We start from the raw sequence: 24,020 nt of genomic DNA, 5'->3' as shown, positions 1-24,020 counted from the left end.
GCATTTCTTTACAACAATAAGAAGACAGAAGAAAGAGAAATTAAGGAGTCAATCCCATTTACAATTGCACCAAAAACCATAAGATACCTAGGAATAAACCTAACCAAAGAGGCAAAGAATCTGTACTCAGAAAACTATAAAGTACTCATGAAAGAAATTGAGGAAGACACAAAGAAATGGAAAAATATTCCATGCTCCTGGATTGGAAGAACAAATATTGTGAAAATGTCTATGCTACCTAAAGCAATCTACACATTTAATTCAATCCCTATCAAAATCCCATCCATTATTTTCAAGGAGATGGAACAATTAATCCTAAAATTTATATGGAACCAGAAAAGACCTCGAATAGCCAAAAGGATATTGAAAAAAAAAAAAAGCCAAAGTTGGTGGCATCACAATTCCAGACTTCAAACTCTATTACAAAGCTGTCATCATCAGGACAGTATGGTACTGTCATAAAAACAGACACATAGATCAGTGGAACAGAATAGAGATCCCAGAAATAGACCCTCAACTCTATGGTCAACTAATCTTTGATAAAACAGGAAGGAATGTCCAGTGGAAAAAAGACAGCCTCTTCAGCAAATGGTGTTGGGAAAATTGGACAGCCACATGCAGAAGAATGATACTGGACCATCTCTCCTTACACCACACACAAAAATAGACTCAAAATGAATGAAGGACCTCATTATAAGACAGGAATCCATCAAAATCCTTAAGGAGAACACAGGCAGCAGCCTCTTTGACATCAGCCACAGCAACTTCTTCCTAGGAACATCGCCAAAGGCAAGGGAAGCAAGGGCAAAAACGAACTATTGGGACTTCATCAAGATCAAAAGCTTTTGCACAAAGGAAACAGTTAACAAAACCAAAAGACAACTGTCAGAATGGGAGAAGATATTTGCAAACGACATATTAGATAAAGGGCTAGTATCCAAAATCTATAAAGAGCTTAGCAAACTCAACACCCAAAGAAAAAATAATCCAATCAAGAAATGGGCAGAGGACATGAACAGACTTTTCTGCAAAGAAGACATCAGATGGCCAACAGACACATGAAAAAGTGCTCCATGTCACTCGGCATCAGGGAAATTCAAACCAAAACCACAATGAGGTATCACCTCACACCAGTCAGAATGGCTAAAATTAACAAGTTAGGAAATGACAGATGCTGGCACTGTTGGTGGGAATGCAAGCTGGTGCAACCACTCTGGAAAACAGTATGGAGGTTCCTCAAAAAGTTGAAAATAGAGCTATCCCATGGACCCAGCAATTGCACTACTGGGTATTTACCCTAAAATGCAAACGTAGTGATCCAAAGGGGCACGTGCACCCGAATGTTTATAGCAGCAGTGTCCACTATAGCTAAACTACGGAAAGAATCTAGATGCCCATCAACAGATGAATGGATATAGAAGATGTGAGATATATATATATATATATATATATATATATATATATATATATATATATATAGCGGAAAACTATGCAGCCATCAAAAGAAATGAAATCTTGCCATTTGTGACAACATGGATGGAACTAGAGGGTATTATGCTTAGCGAAATAAGTCAATCAGAGAAAGACAACTATCATACGATCTCCCTGATATGAGGAAGTGGAGATGCAACATGGGGGGTTTGGGGGGTACAGAAAGAATAAATGAAACAAGATGGGATCAGCAGGGAGACAAACGATAAAAAACTCTTAATCTCCCAGAAAAAACTGAGGGTTGCTGTGGGGAGGGGAGTCGGGAGAGGGTGGTGGGGTTATGGACATTGGGGTGGGGGTGTGTGCTGTGGTGAGTGCTGTGAAGTGTGTAAACCTGGCAATTCACAGACCTGTATCCCTGGGGCTAAAAATACATTATATGTTTATTTAAAAAAAAAAAGTTAATTAAAAAATAAAAAAGAAAAGAAAGAAATGCAAGGGGTACCTGGGTGGCTCAATGGGTTAAAGCCTCTGCCTTTGACTTGGGTCATGTTCTCAGGGTCCTGGGATTGAGCCCCTCATCACACTCTCTGCTCGGTGGGGAGCCTGCCTCCTCCTCTCTCTCTCTGCCTGACTCTGCTTACTTGTGATCTCTGTCAAATAAATAAATAAAATCTTTAAAAAAAGAAAAAAGAAATGCAAGGCATTCGTATTGGAAAGGAAGAAGTGAAATTGTCTTTATTTGCAAATGATACGATATTATGTATAGAAAATCCTAAAGACTCTACCAAAAAACTGTTAGAACTAATCAATGAATTTGGTGAAGTTGCCCGATTCAAATCAGCATACAGAAGTCAGTTGAATTCCTGTATACTAACAATGAAATGTCTGAAAAATAAATAAAGAATACCCTATTTATGATAGCATTCAAAACCAATAAAATACTTAGGAATAAATTTAGCAAAGGAGGTGAAAGATCTTTACACTGAAAACTATAAGATGTTGTTAAAAGAAATTAAAGAAGACAAAATAAATGGAAATATATACCATGTTCATGAGTCAGAAATATTAATATTGTTAAAATGTCCATACTACACAAAGCCATTTATAGATTCAGTGCAGTTCCTATAAAAATTTCAATGGAATTTTTCACAGAAAATAAAAAAAGGGCAAGAATTCTAAAATGTGTGTGGAACCACAGACCTTGAATATCTAGAAAATTCTTCAGAAAGAACAAAGCTGGAGATAACACACTTCCAAATTTCCATCTATACTACAAAACTATGCTAATCAAAACTATGTATGTGTACTAATATATGTATATGTGTACATATGTATACTAATCACGAGAATATGGTGCTGGCATAAAAATAGACACATTGACCAAGAAACGGAATTAAGAACCCAGAAAAAAAATGCATAACTGGTCAACTCATATATAACAAGGAAGCCAAGAATACTCAGTGGGGAAAGGATATGCTCTTTAATAAATGGTGCTTGGAAAACTGGACAATCACATTTAAGAATGAAATTGGACTCTCGTCTTACATCACTCAAAATTAAACCTATTAAAGACTTAAACATAAGGTCTGAAACCATAAGACTTCTTTCTAGGAGGAAAAAAAAACCTCCTTGACATTGGTCTTGGTAATGATTTCTTGTATACGACACCAAAACACAAGCAACAAAAGCAAAAATAAGTAAGTGGGACTACATCAAACTAAAGAGCTTCTGCACAGGGATGCCTGGATGGCTCAGTCAGTTAAGCATTTGCCTTTGGCTCAGGTGATGATCCCAGGGTTCTGGGATTGAGCTCTGCAATGGCTCTCTGCTCACTGGGGAGCCTGCTTCTCCTCCTTCCTCTGCAGCTCCCCCTGCTTGTGATCTCTCTCTCTGTAAATAAATAAATCTTTAAAAAAAAGAGCCAATAAATAAATAAATAAATAAATCTACCAATAAATAAATCTTTTAAAAAAAGAGCTTATGCACAGCAAAAAAGAAACATCAACAGAATGAAAAGGCAACCGAAAGAATGGGAGCAAGTATTTGCAAATCATATATATGATAAGGGATTAATATCCAAGATATATAGGGAACTCCTATAACTCATTAGCAAAAATATATATAAACAATCTGATTTAGAAATAGGTAGAGGAGAGGTGCCTGTCTCTCTCAGTCCGCAGAGCATGCAGCTCTTGATCTTGAAGTTGTGAGTTTGCCCTACATTGGGTGTAGAGAGTACTTAAAAATAAAATCTTAAAAAAAAAAAAATAGAGAAACTGAACTGATATTTTCCCAAAGAAGACGTAGAAGTGGCCAGCAAGTACATGAAAAGGTGCTCAACATCACCAATCACAAGGGAAATGCAAACCAAACTTCAAGGAGATATTACCTCACAATTGTTAAAATGACCTCCATGAAGATGTGGTGGAAAGGGGAACCCTTGTGCACTCTTGGTAGAATGTGAACTGATAAAGCCCCTATGGAAAGCAATGTGGACGTACCTCAAAAAATTAAAAATAAAACTACCATATGATCCAGCAATCCTACTTCTGGGTATACATCCAAAGGAAATGTAACCAGGCTCTCAAAGAGATATCTACTCCTCCATGTCTGCTGTCAGATTATTCACAACAGCCAAGATACGGAAACAACCTAAAGGTCTTTGCAGATGAATGGATAGAAAAGGTGTGGTAAACGTATTATAGATTATTATTTAGCCATGAGAAAGAAGGAGATCCTTCCATTTGCAATAATATAGATGGACCTGGAGGGCATTATGTTAAATGACATAAATAACATAAGTTAATAGACAAAGACTTTATATATAATCTCACATGAAGAATCTAAGAAAGCTGAACTTTTAGAGACTAGAATGGTGGTGAGGGTGAAAATAGGAAAATGTTGGTCCAACGGTATAAACTTCCAGTTATAAGTTTGAGATCTAATGTATAGCATAGTGACTGTAATTAAGAATGCTGCATTATATGCTTGAAAGTTGCTGAGAGACTAGATCTTGAAAGTTCTCATCACAGAAAAGATGAGAGGTAATTATGTGAGGTGATGGAGATGTCCTAAGTAATACTACTGTGGTAATCATTTCACAGTATAACAGTGTATCAAAGCAACACATTGCACACCTTCAACTTTCACAATGTTACGTGTTAATTATATCAATATGTAAAGTTGCAAAAAATTAATTTAAATTTAAAACTCACTTCCTCAAGTCTGAGTAGTCACATTTCTAGTGTTCTTGTGGCTAGTGGTTACTATGTTGCACATCATGAATATTGAACATTTCCATCAGTGCAGAAAATTTTATTGGACAGCACTATATCTAAAACATGCAGATTTAAGAGATAGTGTACAAATGTAGTTAGGAGATAAACCCCAGGCTATAAAAGTTAATTTAATCTTCCTTCTTAAAAGAGGAAGTTCAGATTGAGTTTCCTTAGAATAGTGAGTAAGACTATTTAAAGGTCTTATGTATCTATAATTTGTAAAAATTATTTGTTCTAATTAGGCTTCTCTGCTTTTCTATGTCATTAGTCCCTGTCAATAAATGATTATTCGTTTAGATTTTACTCTTTAATTTCACCATAGAGACCTAGTTAATATTTTTATACACTAACATTATAGGAGAAAGGGTCTTTTTTAAACTAAAAATGATTATTCTTCATGATAGAAATATAATTTTTAGATTTTTTTTTCATATTTTGATTACCTCAGGGAATATTTTTACTCATTGAGCACATTCAGTTGGAGCTGGCTTTCCTTTTTAGATTTAAAGCTTTATTTTAATCACATTATATTTAGATTTTGCTAATCAAAAAGCATATACTCATTCTGTTAGAAAAGCTTATAATGGCTACTGCATAACTCTGAGAGGTAAGGGCAGAGATGAGGATTAGGGCTTTTCATCAGCAGTGATACCCTATGCCATTATGCTCAGCAGTAAAAGATGGAGTGACTCACGAAGTTTCAGCATTCAAGGTTAGGTGTAGACTATGTAGTGGCCAGGTGCTTAAATGATTTACAAATCTTTGGCCTGAAAGTTTTTTTCAAGTCTAAACCAAAGAATTTTTCTGAATCCTTTGAAAAGGATAGTGAGGTTGGTTTAAATCTGATAAAATGCAATTAATTTTTCTTCAAGCATCACACCACGGATCGGGCTATTGATTCAGATGTTGCAGCCTGGATAAAATCCCAAAGGCTCAACCGAGGAGAGTCAGGTTTGCTTCTCAAAACCCAGCTGAATACCATCCTCTCCTTGAAGCAGTTCATTCTTTCCCCAGCTGGGATTAATCATTCCCTCTGTGATCTTTCATAGCACTTTGGTTACATCTCTGTTGTAATTATCACACTCTTTGATATAAAATCCCTAGCACTTTTTATTGGGTCCCAAAATATATGCAGTCTTGGCTTTTTCTTTCCCCTCTGTCCCTTCCTCCTTCCTTCTTACTGCCTCTAGGATTATATTTAAAGTCATCATTCAGATCTTCAGGGCTCTCTCAGAAATCCGTCTTTGTTTCTCATTGCCTCAGTATGGATTTGGACAAGCTGAATTATTCACTGCTCAGATATATACCTTATTCTCATATATAGAGAGGGGGGCAGGGGAAATGGAGAAAGCATGAAAGTGATTGATTGAGACTGAGATAGAGAGGAATTTGGGGTAGCTTTTTCTTTCCTTTTAATTTCTGTGTGTTATGAAGCAACATGGTTAAACATGCACTCTGGAGTCCCTCCTCTATAGCTTCCTAGGATGTGCTCAAGAGAGCAGATACCTCTGTAATCCTGCCTAAACCTCACGTTCCACAAATCTAATACTGTAATGCCTATATTAGCCTGCCCTCTCAAGGATTACATGGTGATTTTTTTTGTAAAATACTTACTGCCTGGGAGATAGTAATACACACACACACACACACACATACACGGTACTCTTTTTTTTTTTTTTTAAAGATTTTATTTATTTATTTGACAGAGAGAGATCACAAGTAGGCAGAGAGGCAGGCAGAGAGAAGGAGGAAGCAGGCTCCCTGCTGAGCAGAGAGCCCGATGTGGGACTCGATCCCAGGGCCCTGAGATCATGACCTGAGCCGAAGGCAGCGGCTTAACCCACTGAGCCACCCAGGCACCCCCACATGGTACTCTTTATTTATCCATTTGGCAAACATACATAAACTTCCTTATATGTCTGTGAATATAAAGTCATAACTATTAAAAATTATTTTTATTAACATGTGTATTATTTGCCCCAGGGGTACAGGTCTGTGAATCATCAGGTTTACACATTTCACAGCACTCACCATAGCCCATACTCTCCCCAGTGTCCATCACCCCACAGCCATGATCTCCCTACCCCACCCCCCAGCAACCCTCAGTTTGTTTCATGAGATTAAGAGTCTCCTATGGGTAGTCTCCCTCCCGAATCCATCTTGTTTGATTTTTTCCTTCCCTAGCCCCCACTACCCCCTGCCCTGCATCTCAAGTTCCTCATGTCAGAGAGATCATATGATAATTGTCTTTTTCTGATTGTAAAGTCATAACTTTTAATGCTACCCAGCACCTGCATATTTCAAAACGTGTTCTAAAAAAAAAAAAAAAAGTTATACAAATAAACAGTTGTTTCATTAATTTTCTCTCTTTTTATTAGGATGAGGGAAGACTCTAATACTCATGGAGCTATACTCTGTGCTGGCCTTTGTCTTGCCTCATTTATAAATACCTTTTTGATTCATAAACCACACGAGAGGGAAACATTAATCCTGTATTGCTGAGGAAGAAACAGTGTCTCAAAGAGGTTGCGTTAAGTGACCCAAGATTACATAGTAAGTGAGAGTCAGGATTATACTGTCCACCACAATGTGTTGCTGCTTACACCCAGTGACAGAAATAACTTCTGTTGGTGACCATAAATCTCAACTTGAAGTCTAACAAAGGATTTTTCTTACACTAAAATGTGGTAATCTTTAGGATGGATTCTATCTTGTGTAGTAGTTAACATTAGGCCTATTTCACAAGATTCAGGAATAAGGCAGTGGGGCTTTATTTACTAATGTCAGTCTTACCAAAGAGCTAGAAATGTCAAAGTTATTAAACATGCCCTCTTTAGTGATAAAGATCACTACATTGTCAAAGTTGTAAACAAAGAGGAACATTTGTTTTTATCATTTCTGTCTGGTCTTCAGTGTTCTTTACACCTCTTTCTGTTTTCAGAAATGCCAGAATTACCTAGAAAATTCTACACCAGTTTTGAAATACACCGCTTTGTCTTGAGGTTTTTGTTTTATTTTTGCCATTGCCTGATTTTGTTTTTATCATAGACAGGTCTAATTTGTAGAATCATAGAGTGCAGTGCTGGTTAATCAGATGTACATACCATGTTTTAAGCTGTAAGTCTTAAGGTCTGAATGCTAGTTGACTTCCATTTAATAGTGTTTAGAGTGCTCTTATCCAGCCCAGAGTACTGGTCAAGACTTCTTTGTTGTTGTTGAATTAGGTTGTTCTGTTTCTTACTGCTTCTTTTGCTCTTAAAACAAGCTTGCTAATAATTATAATTACCAGATGATTTATCTAGTGAGAACTCATAGCACATCATTCTTTAAGGGAAAAAAAGGCGGGGGAGAGAAAATAAATAATAAACTATCTTTTTTCCTAATCTCTGTATTCCAGAAGTGGAACTAAATGGATCCCTTGGTCAGATTTTAGTTTCACGTGAATTTCTTCTTCCTCCTTTACTTTTCCTCCAAAGAAAGGTGCTTTCACACATAGAGAGAGGCATGGCCAAATGGTATGTGTGGCAGAGGGATGTTGGAGGAGGAATCTAGGGGACATGGGTGGTATTTCCATTAGGATAGCATCTTGGAGGTTAATGTGTTGACTATAATATAAAATATGTGTTTCTGGAAAGAATAGGCAGAGATAATGAAGATTTGTCTCAAATTCCTAGTGATCTTGGTATAGTCATTTACAATGGAAGTTAGAGAGTGTAAAAGAATATGTCAGTCTCTACCCTGCCCCCACTAACATTGACTGCAGAGGGGAAGGATGCAGGAAGTAACACATCAATGGAATGAGCTTATAGTTCCTTTGGCAAGTGGTGACTGCATTCAATAAACTGGTCACTTAGGGCTACAGATGGCAAAATCCGGGGCTGGTGACGTACTCTTGGCCACATGAGGCAAGAGGTTAAATTTCTTTCATAGTTCCCTTAACAATATAGTTTTAACTGATTAACTCTAGTCCTAGATAGGTTATTTTTCCAGTAACCATTGGCACAAATGCTCTACTCACACATATTTTACCCCATTTCTGTATTTTTAAAATAATAATAATAATAATAACTACCATTTATTGAACACTTACATCGTGTCATAAACTAGTCTAAGTTCTATATATGTATTAGCCCATTTAATCTTCCCAGCAACCCAGTGAAGGTAGGAGTTACTTTTCTCACCCAACAAGGAGAGTTAACGAAACTGCTCAACGTCATATAACTAGCAGAGATTTATTTTTGTTTACTTAATTTTTTTTCCTTACATTTAATTTTTATTCTGGGTTACCTCTATGTTTTTGTGATTAACTGTAGACTAAAGCCCCACATAAGGACAACTCTGACTGAAAACTATTTGACTTTTTAGAAATTGCCAACAGTTTTTTAGCCCTTTAATGAGAGAATTGAATTAGAGTTCAGTGCATTTTTTGCAAGTGGTGATTTATTCAGTAAGTCTCCATTTCCCATCAGTTGAGATTTTTTTTTTTAAGTTTTTATTTTCTACTATGTCTTGGCCATATCTCACATTCCCAGGTGAGTATAGAGGGCTTCTGTTTTTTTCAATCAACTGAAAAACAATGAATAATGCTTTTTAAGAACCCATTGCTTTTAACATAAAATTGCTTAAAACTTGCCTTTTGATACTTATTTAATAAGATGTTTATAGTTAGTTATAGCTTATGTGTTTAACTTATGCACTTAGAAAAAGAGAGAAAAAATAGCAATTTAAATGATGTGGGCAATCAGATCTGCCTGCCTCCCCTCTGTGAGCATGTATCCTGAAGGGAATGGGTAATTGGAGTATGGATTCATCATCCCCTTCGTTGGTTTTAGTTACTGTGTGCCACTCACTGAGCATTGGATTCTGTTTGGTATGATTATTTCTTACACAACATGACCCATGAAAACAAGCCAACAACTGGAAAAAAGTAAGCTATCCCAAGGCTAGAAGAAAAACAGGCTTGCCATACTTACTGACAAAGCATGCATTGGTCTGTAACAGATTTTCCCAGGGTAATTTCAACAAATGTGTAATTTCTGCCTTGTATGTTTACTTTAGAGCTAACTCCCTTATGTGACTCCTCTGTGTTGAGTGCCTGTTTGATGCCAGGTACTGTAACTGTAAAAGTGCTTAAAAGAGGAAAATTTGTTTTGTCCTTCAAATTTTTCAGTCTTGATAGCTCATAGGTAAGGAAGGGCAACTTTAGGTAATGGAGAAGATACGTATCATGAAATTAATAGGCAACTGCTTGTATGTTGCTATGATATGACCCAAATAGTTTATTTGGGATGTTCTGTTAACTTAAAAAAAAATCAGGGGGCACCTGGGTGGCTCAGTGGGTTAAAGCCTCTGCCTTCAGCTCAGGTCATAATCCTAGGGTCCTGGGATCAAGCCCCACATTGGGCTCTTTGCTCAGCAGGAAGCCTGCTTCTTCCTCTCTCTCTGCCTACCTCTCTGCCTACTTGTGATCTCTGTCTGTCAAATAAATGAATGAAATCTTAAAAAAAAAAAATCAGTAAGTTTTTGAGCATGGTGGCATGTGTGGAAGTGACTTGCTAAATTTTCCAGGGGCTTATTGATTTGGAAGCAAGAGTTTCTGTCCTATAAAATCTCATAAAACTCTTTTTTCAGTTCTCACATATGCTTCACAGTATTCACATGACTATCATGCATTTTGGTTGTACCTGTCTTTACATCATATATACATATATATATATGTTTTCTTTTAGGTTTCTATATATGCTGTACCAGAAAAGATTGGTCAAGTTCACCATGCCTTGGAAACAACTGTGAAGCTTCTTGAATTCTATCAAAACTACTTTGAAATTCAATACCCGCTTAAGAAATTGGGTAAGAATCAAACAGTGCCTCTGATTTTCATTGCTTTTACAACCTAGATTCATTTTGCAAATGTTTTTTTAGAAAACTTTTGCCAAAGTTATTTTAAAAGAAAACTAAGAAACACTTAAATCTTTAAAAATTGTCTCTATTTGTTGAGATTAATCAGATTCCATAAAAACATCTAAATGTGGAGCTTAAAACATTTAGAAGTTTATGGAGGTGTTAAAAGGGCTTACACAGTGTATAAGCTGTGTATGTGGGAATTTGCTTAGGGCTTAGTCTGGAGTTTGACTAATTCTAACTTCCTAAGAAATTCCTGACTCAAATAACAAGAATTGAGTATTGGGAGCTCAGGAAAGCAAGAGCATATCAGAGCTATTTAACCAGGATCTAGATAGGGGAATGTCGGATCTGCACCTTATCCTCCCTGCTCTAGAAAGCTGATTCATTGTGAAGGAATTAGGTTTCTCTTCTTTCGCTAAGTGACAGGGGAGCAGTGACTCTAAAGGGATGGTTCAGGTCTTTCTCAACTGACTGACAGGTGAGGAATGTACAAGACAGGAGCAGGGTTCCATTTGCTGAGTATAAAATAACCTCACTGTCTCTTGATTCACAGTGATAAACCAATGGGTAAAATATTTTTATTTAGGGGAGTGCCCTAAAAGAAGGAAAGTTGATCACTTCTTTCTTATGTCCAGATTTGGTGGCTATTCCTGACTTTGAAGCAGGAGCAATGGAAAATTGGGGTTTGCTCACCTTCCGAGAAGAAACACTTCTGTATGACAACAATACTTCTTCAGTGGCGGACAGAAAACTGGTTACTAAAATTATTGCTCATGAGCTATCCCATCAGGTATTAGTAGCCAAGAATATTGTATTTCCTTTCTCTTTTATATCCTGGAGTTTTAGAGTAGAATTAATGCTAATAAGAAATTCAGCGTTTTATTGTAGTATCGCCTTCTTTCATAATAAAGTGGTGTTTTCTTTCTTTCTTTCTTTCTTTTTTTTTTAAGATTTATTTTTTTGACAGGGAGATAGTGAGAGCAGGAACACAAGCAGGGGGAGTGGGAGAAGGAGAAGCAGGCTTCCTGACAAGCAGGGAGCCTGATGTGGGTCTCAATCCCAGGATCCTGAGATCATGACCTGAGCTGAAGGCAGATGCTTAATGACTGAGCCACCCAGGTGCCCCTGGGTGTTTTCTAACACAAACTTGATTTCAAATGAAAATGCTTTCTCATGTTTGTGTAGGATTTTACAGTTTGTAAAGCATTTGCATATCCATTATCTCACTTACTTATTATAACTGCTCTGAGGCAGGTGATAATCCCAATTTACAGATATGGAAACTGAGACTCAGTTTAAATAAATGACTTATCCAAAGTCATACAATTAATAATTGGCGGCACTGGGCTTGAAGACCACTGTCTACTCAAGATCTGCCTCTCCTTTCTTGCCCTGTAATGATAGAGATCTATTTCAGCCCTGACAGATGCCAGCTGTTCAGTATAGCTTTGTGGTAGACAAACCCCTCCCCTAAATTTCACTCTGTTCTCATAACTCTTGGACTGTAGTTGTCAGAACTAGATTTATGTTTTCTTCTCCTGCCCAAACTGTGTCCTTTGTTAATTTGAGAGAGGGAGGGTACTCTTTGTATGATGAGGAGAAAAAGAAAGAAAATTATGTGGGTATGTGAACATCCTGTTTTCTTCCCCAACACCTTGTCTTTCTTTTGTCCCTTGCTGAGGGGCTTAACATTGTTGGTATGGGGGTGCCTGGGTGGCTCTGTGGCTTAAAGCCTCTGCCTTCAGCTCAGGTCATGATATCAGGGTCCTGGGATCGAACCCCGCATTGGGCTTTCTGCTCAGCAGAGAGACTGCTTTCCTCTCTCTCTTTCTGCCTGCCTCTCTGCCTGCTGGTGATTTCTCTCTCTGTCAAATAAATAAATAAAATCTAAAAAAAACAAAACAGTGTTGGGTATGGTTTGGGGGTGTCATGACGGAAGGGAGATGTGGAAGAAGAGTAGCACATGATCTGGTCAGTTTGCTTCCTGTCTCCAACGCCATATATGTGCAACTCTGGAGCCCTTGTGAACACTTCATAACAGGCTGACACCTGAAGCACGTCCTTATTGACAGTCATGGTTTTGGGCATGTAGCCACATTGTCCTTTAGAGGATATCCTCTTGGTCTTTTATGCTTGGGGCCACCCATCACCACTTCTCTGTTACTTCTGCTTTAAGTCTTAGAAACCATATTCCTCTGAAACAGGTTTAAAGATAATATCTTTGAAAAGCATGTTCTTATAATTCTCAAAACTGTTCTGTTTCAATACCTAGTAATATTATTTTGCTGCTAGTTTGAGATGAGCCGTAGGCCACACTAAATTGCATACCCACCACTCTCCATTTGGGGGATTTTTGAGATACTTTTTTTTAGGGGAGTCTCCTATCATTGTTATTCTTCTTATGGTTACATCATAAAAGAAGACATTTAAAGAACTTTCTGATGTCCTTTACTTATATGCATGCCAACTATCTTAAGGACGTTATTTGAATTCTTTTTTGAATTCTATAAATACCTCCTCTCAGGTGCCTGAGGAGAAACATGAAGCCTGGGCTTATGTAGGAAAATCTGTCACATACAAATTTATTTCTTAGTTACATGGATGGCTGTAGATAGATGGAAATAATCTTAGTAACTTAATATTAGAAGGTAAAAGAATAATACTAGGAAATAATACTTTTAATGAAGTGGCTAAAAACTGTTTTTACCTAGCAAACAGTGTGTGTGTTAATTTGATAAATATGCTAATTGTGTTTCTTGCTTGTTTTCCCATTTAACAGAGTAAAATACTAAAATTTTTATTTTCATTTTAGAATAAATATATACAAATTTGCTCATAAGTCTTTAATTTGAACGTAGTTTGTTTAACTAATAACTATTTTTAAGTAGTTATAATCTGGATATAGGTGATTAATCTGACAATTCAATTACTAGGACATTTTTAAGAATGTAAATACTGTGTTGGTTAGTAGTTTGTTTTTTCCCCACAGTGGTTTGGTAATCTGGTCACAATGGAGTGGTGGAACGATCTGTGGCTAAATGAAGGGTTTGCTACATTCATGGAGTATTTCTCTTTGGAAAAAATATTTAAAGAGCTCTCCAGTGTAAGTACACCGTTTATTATATATACTCTCATATTTGCCATTTGGAGAAATGAAAGTGTTTCTAGAAAGATAAAATTGATCCTTGTTGCTGATAAATCCTCAACCTCTTGACATTTGGCAATGAAAACTAAGCTTATTGAAATGTTTCATTGAAAGCTGAAGTTATGTGAAATTATTTTATACTTTGTTAAAATGAACATTTTAAATCACTTTGTTACATTTTATTTTTAAGAGATGTAGCCCTTCTCCTTGACGGAATTTAGATAAAGTTGAAAAACCTTTTGTGGACAACAAAACATTTTATCGTTTGTATAAAGAGAGAAAGAAATTAAGACAATGTGTAACAATGCTATCTCTCTGTTATTACTATGATCCTTCTTGTAACATGGTAAATTGATTGATACAGACAAGTAATTTGCCCTGTTAAGATACAAACCATATTTTGTGCCCTTTCTAAAGGGATATCATTGGGATATCATTCTGTCATAGAGGTCATAATAATGAAACTGTATTATTAGACTCTGGAGAAGTTTCCTATCATTAGAGATATTTGAACACACTAGGCCATAGTACAATAGGTATTACCAAATAATCCAACCAATAGGTGGGAGTGTGTAAATAAAGATCCCATTCAGCCCTAAAATTCTCTGACTTTATATTAAACTTCCTGGGTATATGATCCGAGACTGTTTCAAAATAGGGATACTCTTAAGAGCTTTTAATCTGAAATTTTTATGTAAGTCCTGTTCAAAAACTTCAGGTGGGTAGAAGGAACTAGAATACTAAGCAAAATATTCTAAATCTATGTGTGTTACTTAATTGAGCAATGAGATATACAGTTTCACCACTTGGTGGTGCCCAGAATGTTTAAAACCTTCTAATGGATATTCTAGGGGAGCTTGTCTACTGAGCTATCAATGAATTCGATTTAAGTGTCATATTTTATTTTGAATAAATCTCAGTAAGGGAAATGTCTATTATCTTAATAGAAACCATGTATGAAAAGTTGGCTGAAGAACCAATTTTTATTTTTGTTTTTTAATTTCAGATGTTATTTTGAAAATGTACACTAACCATTTTAGAATATTTACTTTGATTTTCTCTCTGGACTTGGCACATTTGGTTGCTTTAGTAATAGATTCTTAATTTATTCTTACGGCGTGGTTTAGGAAACGATGCTTTTCATGTGGCTAGAAAGTTATAATTTTTTTTTAATTTAAGGAATACAAATGAAAGTTGCTGTATTCCTACATTTTAAAAGCTTATTTTATAAAGTCTAGTGAAGATTTTTTTTTAATAATGAACTTAAACAGTTATTAGTCTAACTCATATAAATAATCACTATACTTGCCTTTGCCTTTGATACTTTTTGTGGTTTCCTAATCTGTTTGATGTTTTTGCTAGTATGAAGATTTCTTAGATGCTCGATTTAAAACCATGAAGAAAGATTCCTTGAATTCATCTCATCCAATATCATCATCATCTGTTGAATCTTCAGAACAGATTGAAGAAATGTTTGATTCTCTTTCCTATTTTAAGGTACTGCTCTATACACCAAGTACCTGAAGTGGGTTTCAAATTAATTTCTTTCTTCTTTCTTTCTTTCCTTTTTAAGATTTTATTTATTTATTTGTCAGAGGGAGAGAGAGATCACAAGTAGGCAGAGAGGGAAGGGGGAAGCAGTCTCCCTGCTGAGCAGAGAGCCTGATGTGGGGCTCGATCTCAGGACCCTGAGATCATGACCTGAGCCGGAGGCAGAGGCTGAACCCACTGAGCCACCCAGGCACCCCTCAAATTAATTTCATATGTGAGAAAGCTGCATGATTTAGATTACTTTAAAGATTATATTTTAAGATTATTTTCATGTTTGCTTCTATTTAAATCTTGGTTTTAACTTTTCTGGGTTTTTCTCCATATCTCTGTTCTCATTTAAGTTCTGTGACTGGTATTCTGGGTAGTTAATCAGATCATACAGCCATATATCTCTTAAAGTTGGTTCAGTCTATAGATCTACAGGTAGAATATATCCAGAGGATGTTCTAAGCAAGCCCTTGGCTGGGTTATTGACAATTGAGGCATGTTCCAAAGTCACAGTTGCCAAAACACATAAATAAAAAGAGACTATAAGAACTGAAAAGTAAATTGCAGGACCAGAAACATAAGACTCCGGGTTTGGGAGTAAAGCAAAAACAAAACGAGAAACTTGACTAGGATCACCATAGATCAGGGGCACCTTGGTGGCTCAGATGGCTGAGTGTCTGCTTTTGGTTCAGATCATGATCTCTGAGTCCTGGGATCGAGCCCTGTGTTGGGCTTCCTGCTCAGTGGGGAGTTTTCTTCTTCCTTTACCGCTGCAACTTCCCCCCACCCCCACTCATGCACTTTAAAAAAAAAAAAAAAAGGATCATCATAGGTCAGAGAACAGAACAGTACCACTCACAGTTGTGATGGGAGTCATGAATATTTGGGCTTATTTGCCTCCTTACTCTGGCTGTCAGATTAATTGATTAATAAATGAATTCCTGTACTGGACAGAGGAAATACACAAAACCTGTGAGATACAGTCCATATCATCAAGAAACTCAAAGTTTAGGTGGTGGGTGCTTCTGAAGCAGTAAAAAATTGATGCAGGTAGAATGAATGGTATAGACTTTTTTTACCTAGGATTTTGAAGAAAACTTTTTTGGAGGAAAACAGAAGTTGAAGAGAATTAAAAAATAAAAAGAGTACAGATAAAGAGGAATGAGAAGCACTGAGTAGGTCAGGAATAAGGCAGTGAAGTCTACAAAGAAAAGTCAGGAATGCTAATGGGCAAGGCATTTTTGTTTAGGGAGTAAATGCTTGACTGTGGTGGAAGCCATAGGTGGAGAAGGGGAAAGATGAGGAAGGTAGGTTGGGGCAGTTGTAGAAGGTTCTGAATGCCATCAGGAATGTGGCCTTTCTTCTGTAAGCAATAGTAAGCTTTAGAAGATTTTTCAAACAGAGGAATTCCTTGATTAAAGTTACTGTTTAGGAAAACTAATTTGTTCCAGCTTACAAAGTAGATTTAAACGGAGGGAGATCTAAAGTCAGAAGGTTGCTGCTAAAGTCCTAACACGATGTGATCAAAGTGTGAAATTAGGAGTGGTACTGAAAGTGGAAGGAAAATGATGACTGTAAAAGCACTGGGTAGAGGGAAGTTCTGGAAGGATTTAGTGACAGGGTAAGGCAGGTAAACAAAGAGGTAGCCATGTTTTCCAGGCGAACACCTGACTGGCATGGAAAATAGTTATACTGTTAACAAATAAGGAATCAGGAATTTAGTTAGCTATATTAAATATATTCCAATCAGAGCTGCTGCTGCTGTGATTTTTAAAGCCTGTATTGGATCTGTTGACAAAAATGTTTAAACTTGTGGTTCTGTTCTTGTACAGAGCTGTTCAGGATTTGTTTTGACTGAGCTCCATCATCCTCTGACTCCCACCCCCTAAACCCTGAATTCAGTGTCTTCTGATCATTTGGTTTCTACAGCATATCTAACTCCTGTCAGTATGGTTAACTACTTATTTCAGGATTTTGGAATCAGGATTTTTGAATATTTGGGCAAATATCCCACATAATTGGAAAAAGTGGGACACTGAGTAATTTACCAATATTGTATTTAAGAACAAATAAGCATGATTAGGGAAATGTGTTTGACAGACATATTCTTTCTGGGTTTTTTTTTTTTTTTTTTTTTTTTTTTTAATTTTTTATTTTTTATAAACATATATTTTTATCCCCAGGGGTACAGGTCTGTGAATCACCAGGTTTACACACTTCACAGCACTCACCAAATCACATACCCTCCCCAATGTCCATAATCCCACCCCCTTCTCCCAAACCCCCTCCCCCCGGCAACCCTCAGTTTGTTGTGAGATTAAGAGTCACTTATGGTTTGTCTCCCTCCCAATCCCATCTTGTTTCATTTATTCTTCTACCCACTTAAGCCTCCATGTTGCATCACCACTTCCTCATATCAGGGAGATCATATGATAGTTGTCTTTCTCTGCTTGACTTATTTCGCTAAGCACGATACGCTCTAGTTCCATCCATGTTGTTGCAAATGGCAAGATTTCATTTCTTTTGATGGCTGCATAGTATTCCATTGTGTATATATACCACATCTTCTTGATCCATTCATCTGTTGATGGACATCTAGGTTCTTTCCATAGTTTGGCTATTGTGGACATTGCTGCTATAAACATTCGGGTGCATGTGTCCCTTTGGATCACTACATTTGTATCTTTAGGGTAAATACCCAATAGTGCAATTGCTGGGTCATAGGGCAGTTCTATTTTCAACATTTTGAGGAACCTCCATGCTGTTTTCCAGAGTGGCTGCACCAGCTTGCATTCCCACCAACAGTGTAGGAGGGTTCCCCTTTCTCCGCATCCTCGCCAGCATCTGTCATTTCCTGACTTGTTGATTTTAGCCATTCTGACTGGTGTGAGGTGATATCTCATTGTGGTTTTGATTTGTATTTCCCTGATGCCGAGTGATATGGAGCACTTTTTCATGTGTCTGTTGGCCATCTGGATGTCTTCTTTGCAGAAATGTCTGTTCATGTCTTCTGCCCATTTCTTGATTGGATTATTTGTTCTTTGGGTGTTGAGTTTGCTAAGTTCTTTATAGATTCTGGACACTAGTCCTTTATCTGATATGTCGTTTGCAAATATCTTCTCCCATTCTGTCAGTTGTCTTTTGATTTTGTTAACTGTTTCCTTTGCTGTGCAAAAGCTTTTGATCTTGATGAAATCCCAATAGTTCATTTTTGCCCTTGCTTCCCTTGCCTTTTGCGTTGTTCCTAGGAAGATGTTGCTGCGGCAGAGGTCGAAGAGGTTGCTGCCCGTGTTCTCCTCAAGGATTTTGATGGATTCCTTTCGTACATTGAGGTCCTTCATCCATTTTGAGTCTATTTTTGTGTGTGGTGTAAGGAAATGGTCCAATTTCATTTTTCTGCATGTGGCTGTCCAATTTTCCCAGCACCATTTATTGAAAAGGCTGTCTTTTTTCCATTGGACATTCTTTCCTGCTTTGTCGAAGATTAGTTGACCATAGATTTGAGGGTCTATTTCTGGGCTCTCTATTCTGTTCCATTGATCTATGTGTCTGTTTTTGTGCCAGTACCATGCTGTCTTGATGATGACAGCTTTGTAATAGAGCCTGAAGTCCGGAATTGTGATGCCACCAACGTTGGCTTTCTTTTTCAATATCCCTTTGGCTATTCGAGGTCTTTTCTGGTTCCATATAAATTTTAGAATTATTTGTTCCATTTCTTTGAAAAAGATGGATGGTACTTTGATAGGAATTGCATTAAATGTGTAGATTGCTTTAGGTAGCATAGACATTTTCACAATATTTATTCTTCCAATCCAGGAGCATGGAGCATTTTTCCATTTCTTTGTGTCATCCTCAATTTCTTTCATGAGTACTTTATAGTTTTCTGAGTATAGATTCTGTGTCTCTTTGGTTAGGTTTATTCCTAGGTATCTTATGGTTTTGGATGCAATTGTAAATGGGATTGACTCCTTAATATCTCTCTTTCTTCTGTCTTGCTGTTGGTGTAGAGAAATGCAACTGATTTCTGTGCATTGATTTTATATCCTGACACTTTACTGAATTCCTGTATAAGTTCTAGCAGTTTTGGAGTGCAGTCTTTTGGGTTTTCCACATATAGTATCATATCATCTGCGAAGAGTGATAATTTGACTTCTTCTTTGCCGATTTGGATGCCTTTAATTTCCTTTTGTTGTCTGATTGCTGAGGCTAGGACCTCTAGTACGATGTTGAATAGCAGTGGTGATAATGGACATCCCTGCCGTGTTCCTGACCTTAGCGGAAAAGCTTTCAGTTTTTCTCCATTGAGAATGATATTTGCGGTGGGTTTTTCCATAGATGGCTTTGATGATATTGAGGTATGTGCCCTCTATCCCTACACTTTGAAGAGTTTTGATCAGGAAGGGATGTTGTACTTTGTCAAATGCTTTTTCAGCATCTATTGAGAGTATCATATGGTTCTTGTTCTTACTTTTATTGATGTGTTGTATCACATTGACTGATTTGCGGATGTTGAACCAACCTTGCAGCCCTGGAATAAATCCCACTTGGTCGTGGTGAATAATCTTTTTAATGTACTGTTGAATCCTATTGGCTAGTATTTTGTTGAGTATTTTCGCATCTGTGTTCATCAAGGATATCGGTCTATAGCTCTCTTTTTTGGTGGGATCCTTGTCTGGTTTTGGGATCAAGGTGATGCTGGCCTCATAAAATGAGTTTGGAAGTTTTCCTTCCATTTCTATTTTTTGGAACAGTTTCAGGAGAATAGGAATTAGTTCTTCTTTAAATGTTTGGTAGAATTCCCCCGGGAAGCCGTCTGGCCCTGGGCTTTTGTTTGTTTGGAGATTTTTAATGACTGTTTCAATCTCCTTACTGGTTATGGGTCTGTTCAGGCTTTCTATTTCTTCCTGGTTCAGTTGTGGTAGTTTATATGTTTCTAGGAATGCATCCATTTCTTCCAGATTGTCAAATTTATTGGCGTAGAGTTGCTCATAGTATGTTCTTATAATAGTTTGTATTTCTTTGGTGTTAGTTGTGATCTCTCCTCTTTCATTCATGATTTTATTTATTTGGGTCCTTTCTCTTTTCTTTTTGATAAGTCGGGCCAGGGGTTTATCAATTTTATTAATTCTTTCAAAGAACCAGCTCCTAGTTTCGTTGATTTGTTCTATTGTTTTTTTTGGTTTCTATTTCATTGATTTCTGCTCTGATCTTTATGATTTCTCTTCTCCTGCTGGGCTTAGGGTTTCTTTCTTGTTCTTTCTCCAGCTCCTTTAGGTGTAGGGTTAGGTTGTGTACCTGAGACCTTTCTTGTTTCTTGAGAAAGGCTTGTACCGCTATATATTTTCCTCTCAGGACTGCCTTTGTTGTGTCCCACAGATTTTGAACCGTTGTGTGTTTCATTATCATTTGTTTCCATGATTTTTTTCAATTCTTCTTTAATTTCCCGGTTGACCCATTCATTCTTTAGAAGGATACTGTTTAGTCTCCATGTATTTGGGTTCTTTCCAAACTTCCTTTTGTGGTTGAGTTCTAGCTTTAGAGCATTGTGGTCTGAAAATATGCAGGGAATGATCCCAATCTTTTGATACCGGTTGAGTCCTGATTTAGGACCGAGGATGTGATCTATTCTGGAGAATGTTCCATGTGCACTAGAGAAGAATGTGTATTCTGTTGCTTTGGGATGAAATATTCTGAATATATCTGTGATGTCCATCTGGTCCAGTGTGTCATTTAAGGCCTTTATATCCTTGCTGATCTTTTGCTTGGATGACCTGTCCATTTCAGTGAGGGGAGTGTTAAAGTCCCCTACTATCATTGTATTATTGTTGATGTGTTTCTTTGATTTTGTTATTAATTGGTTTATATAGTTGGCTGCTCCCACATTGGGGGGCATAGATATTTAAAATTGTTAAATCTTCTTGTTGGACAGACCCTTTGAGTATGATATAGTGTCCTTCCTCATCTCTTATTATAGTCTTTGGCTTGGTTAAAATCTAATTGATCTGATATAAGGATTGCCACTCCTGCTTTCTTCTGATGTCCATTAGCATGGTAAATTCTTTTCCACCCCCTCACTTTAAATCTGGAGGTGTCTTCGGGCTTAAAATGTGTTTCTTGGAGGCAACATATAGATGGGTTTTGTTTTTTTTTATCCATTCTGATACCCTGTGTCTTTTGACAGGGGCATTTAGCCCATTCACATTCAGGGTAACTATTGAGAGATATGAATTTAGTGCCATTGTATTGCCTGTAAGGTGACTGTTACTGTATATGGTCTCTGTTCCTTTCTGATCTACCACTTGTAGGCTCTCTCTTTGCTTAGAGGACCCCTTTCAAGATTTCCTGTAGAGCTGGTTTGGTATTTGCAAATTCTTTCAGTTGTTGTTTGTCCTGGAAGCTTTTAATCTCTCCTTCTATTTTCAATGATAGCCTAGCTGGATATAGTATTCTTGGCTGCATGTTTTTCTCGTTTAGTGCTCTGAAAATATCATGCCAGCTCTTTCTGGCCTGCCAGGTCTCTGTGGATAAGTCAGTTGCCAATCTAATATTTTTACCATTGTATGTTACAGACTTCTTTTCCCGGGCTGCTTTCAGGATTTTCTCTTTGTCATTGAGACTTGTAAATTTTACTATTAGGTGACGGGGTGTGGGGCCTATTCTTATTGATTTTGAGGGGCATTCTCTGAACCTCCTGAATTTTGATGCTCGTTCCCTTTGCCATATTGGGGAAATTCTCCCCAATAATTCTCTCCAGTATACCTTCTGCTCCCCTCTCACTTTCTTCTTCTTCTGGAATCCCAATTATTCTAATGTTGTTTCGTCTTATGGTGTCACTTATCTCTCGAATTCTCCCCTCGTGGTCCAGTAGCTGTTTGTCCCTCTTTTGATCAGCTTCTTTATTCTCTGTCATTTGGTCTTCTATATCACTAATTCTTTCTTCTGCCTCATTTATCCTAGCAGTGAGAGCCTCCATTTTTGATTGCACCTCATTAATAGCTTTTTTGATTTCAACTTGGTTAGATTTTAGTTCTTTTATTTCTCCAGAAAGGGCTTTTAGATCTCTCGAGAGGGTTTCTCTAATATCTTCCATGCCTTTTTCGAGCCCGGCTAGAACCTTGAGAATTGTCATTCTGAACTCTAGATCTGACATATTACCGATGTCTGTATTGATTAGGTCCCTAGCCTTCGGTACTGCCTCTTGTTCTTTTTTTTGTGTTGAATTTTTCCGTCTTGTCATTTTGTCCAGATAAGAGTAAATGAAGGGGCAAGTAAAATACTAAAAGGGTGGCAACAACCCCAGGAAAATATGCTTTAACCAAATTAGAAGAGATCCAAAATCGTGAGTGGGGAGAAAGGGGATAAAAAGAGGTTCAAAAAGGAAGGAAAAAAAAAAAAAAAAAAAAAAAAAAAAAAAGAAAAGAAAAAAAGAATTTTAAAAAAAGAAAACACCTAAGAAAAATGTAAAAAAAAAAAAAAAATATATATATATATATATTAGATAAACTAGTAAAAAATCGTTAAAAAAGAAAAAGGTAACAGTTAAAAAAAAAAAAAATTTTACCCGAAGGCGAGAAAAAAAAAAAAAAAAAAAAAAAAATGAAAACGAAAAAATTAAATTAACTGCAAGACTAAAAAAAATCACAGGAAAAAAGCCATGAGTTCCGTGCTTGGCTTTCTCCTCCTCTGGAATTCTGCTGCTCTCCTTGGTATTGAAACCGCACTCCTTGGTAGGTGAACTTGGTCTCGGCTGGATTTCTTGTTGATCTTCTGGGGGAGGGGCCTGTTGTAGTGATTCTCAAGTGTCTTTGCCCCAGGCGGAATTACACCGCCCTTACCCGGGGCCGGGGTGAGTAATCCGCTCGGGTTTGCTTTCAGGAGCTTTTGTTCCCTGAGCGCTTTCCGTAGAGTTCCGGAGGACGGGAATACAAATGGCGGCCTCCTGGTCTCCGGCCCGGAGGAGCCGAGAGCCCAGGGCCCCACTCCTCAGTGCGCCCTCAGAGAACAGCGCCCAGTCACTCCCGTCTGCCTGACCTCCGGCCGCGCTCCGAGCTCACCGAGCCTGCGACCGGTTCAAGGTAACACGGAGCTGCGAGCTTACTGTCAGCTCTGTCTCTGTAGCCGGCTTTCCCGTTCCAATACCCGCAAGCTCTGCGACACTCAGACACCCCCGATCCTTCTGTGACCCTGCGGGACCTGAGGCCACGCTGACCCCGCGTGGGCTTCGCCCCGGTTTAGCCTCTGGAGCGATGTCCCTCCGCGGAACAGACTTTTAAAAGTCCTGATTTTGTGCGCGGTTGCTCCGCCGCTTGCCGGGAGCCGGCCCCTCCCCCCGGGGTCTATCTTCCCGTCGCTTTGGATTCACTTCTCCGCCGGTCCTACCTTTCAGAAAGTGGTTGATTTTCTGTTTCCAGAATTGCTGTTCTTCTTCTCTTCGATCTGCCGATGGATTTTCAGGTGTTTGCAATCTTTAGATAAGCTATCTAGCTGATCTCCGGCTAGCTGAAGCAGTCTCAGCTTGCTACTTCTCCGCCATCTTGACTCCTCCCCCCTCTTTCTGGGTTTTTTAATCTCTAAGCCTAATTCTGATACAGGATGTCTGTTGAGATCAACTAGGAAGTAAATTTTGAAATAAAAGGAAAAAGGTCTAAAATTTAAATGCCAGGAGCCACCAAAATGAGGTGGTTCCATGGAGATGAGGATCCAGCAAGAGATTAAGAATG

The 24,020-nt window shown here is 37.7% G+C and overlaps 1 protein-coding gene across 2 annotated transcripts in view; it reads left to right on the top strand.

Annotated features, from left to right (window-relative positions):
• Positions 1-24,020, top strand: part of LOC101682451 (leucyl and cystinyl aminopeptidase) — a 110,986-nt gene that overhangs the window by 53,812 nt on the left and 33,154 nt on the right. For both annotated transcript variants that reach the window (XM_004769950.3, XM_004769951.3), the window contains exons 5-8: positions 10,442-10,562; positions 11,252-11,406; positions 13,606-13,719; positions 15,124-15,258. In XM_004769950.3, coding sequence (XP_004770007.2) covers positions 10,442-10,562; positions 11,252-11,406; positions 13,606-13,719; positions 15,124-15,258 — 525 coding nt within the window. The remainder of the gene's footprint in view (positions 1-10,441; positions 10,563-11,251; positions 11,407-13,605; positions 13,720-15,123; positions 15,259-24,020) is intronic.

Source organism: Mustela putorius, unplaced genomic scaffold (genome assembly GCF_011764305.1).
Source record: "Mustela putorius furo isolate JIRA1106 unplaced genomic scaffold, ASM1176430v1.1 tig00537350_pilon_pilon_pilon, whole genome shotgun sequence".
In the NCBI taxonomy this organism is placed as follows: Eukaryota; Metazoa; Chordata; class Mammalia; order Carnivora; family Mustelidae; genus Mustela; species Mustela putorius.
Note: the sequence above shows the minus strand (reverse complement) of the source record. Positions and strands in the feature narration are given on the sequence as shown.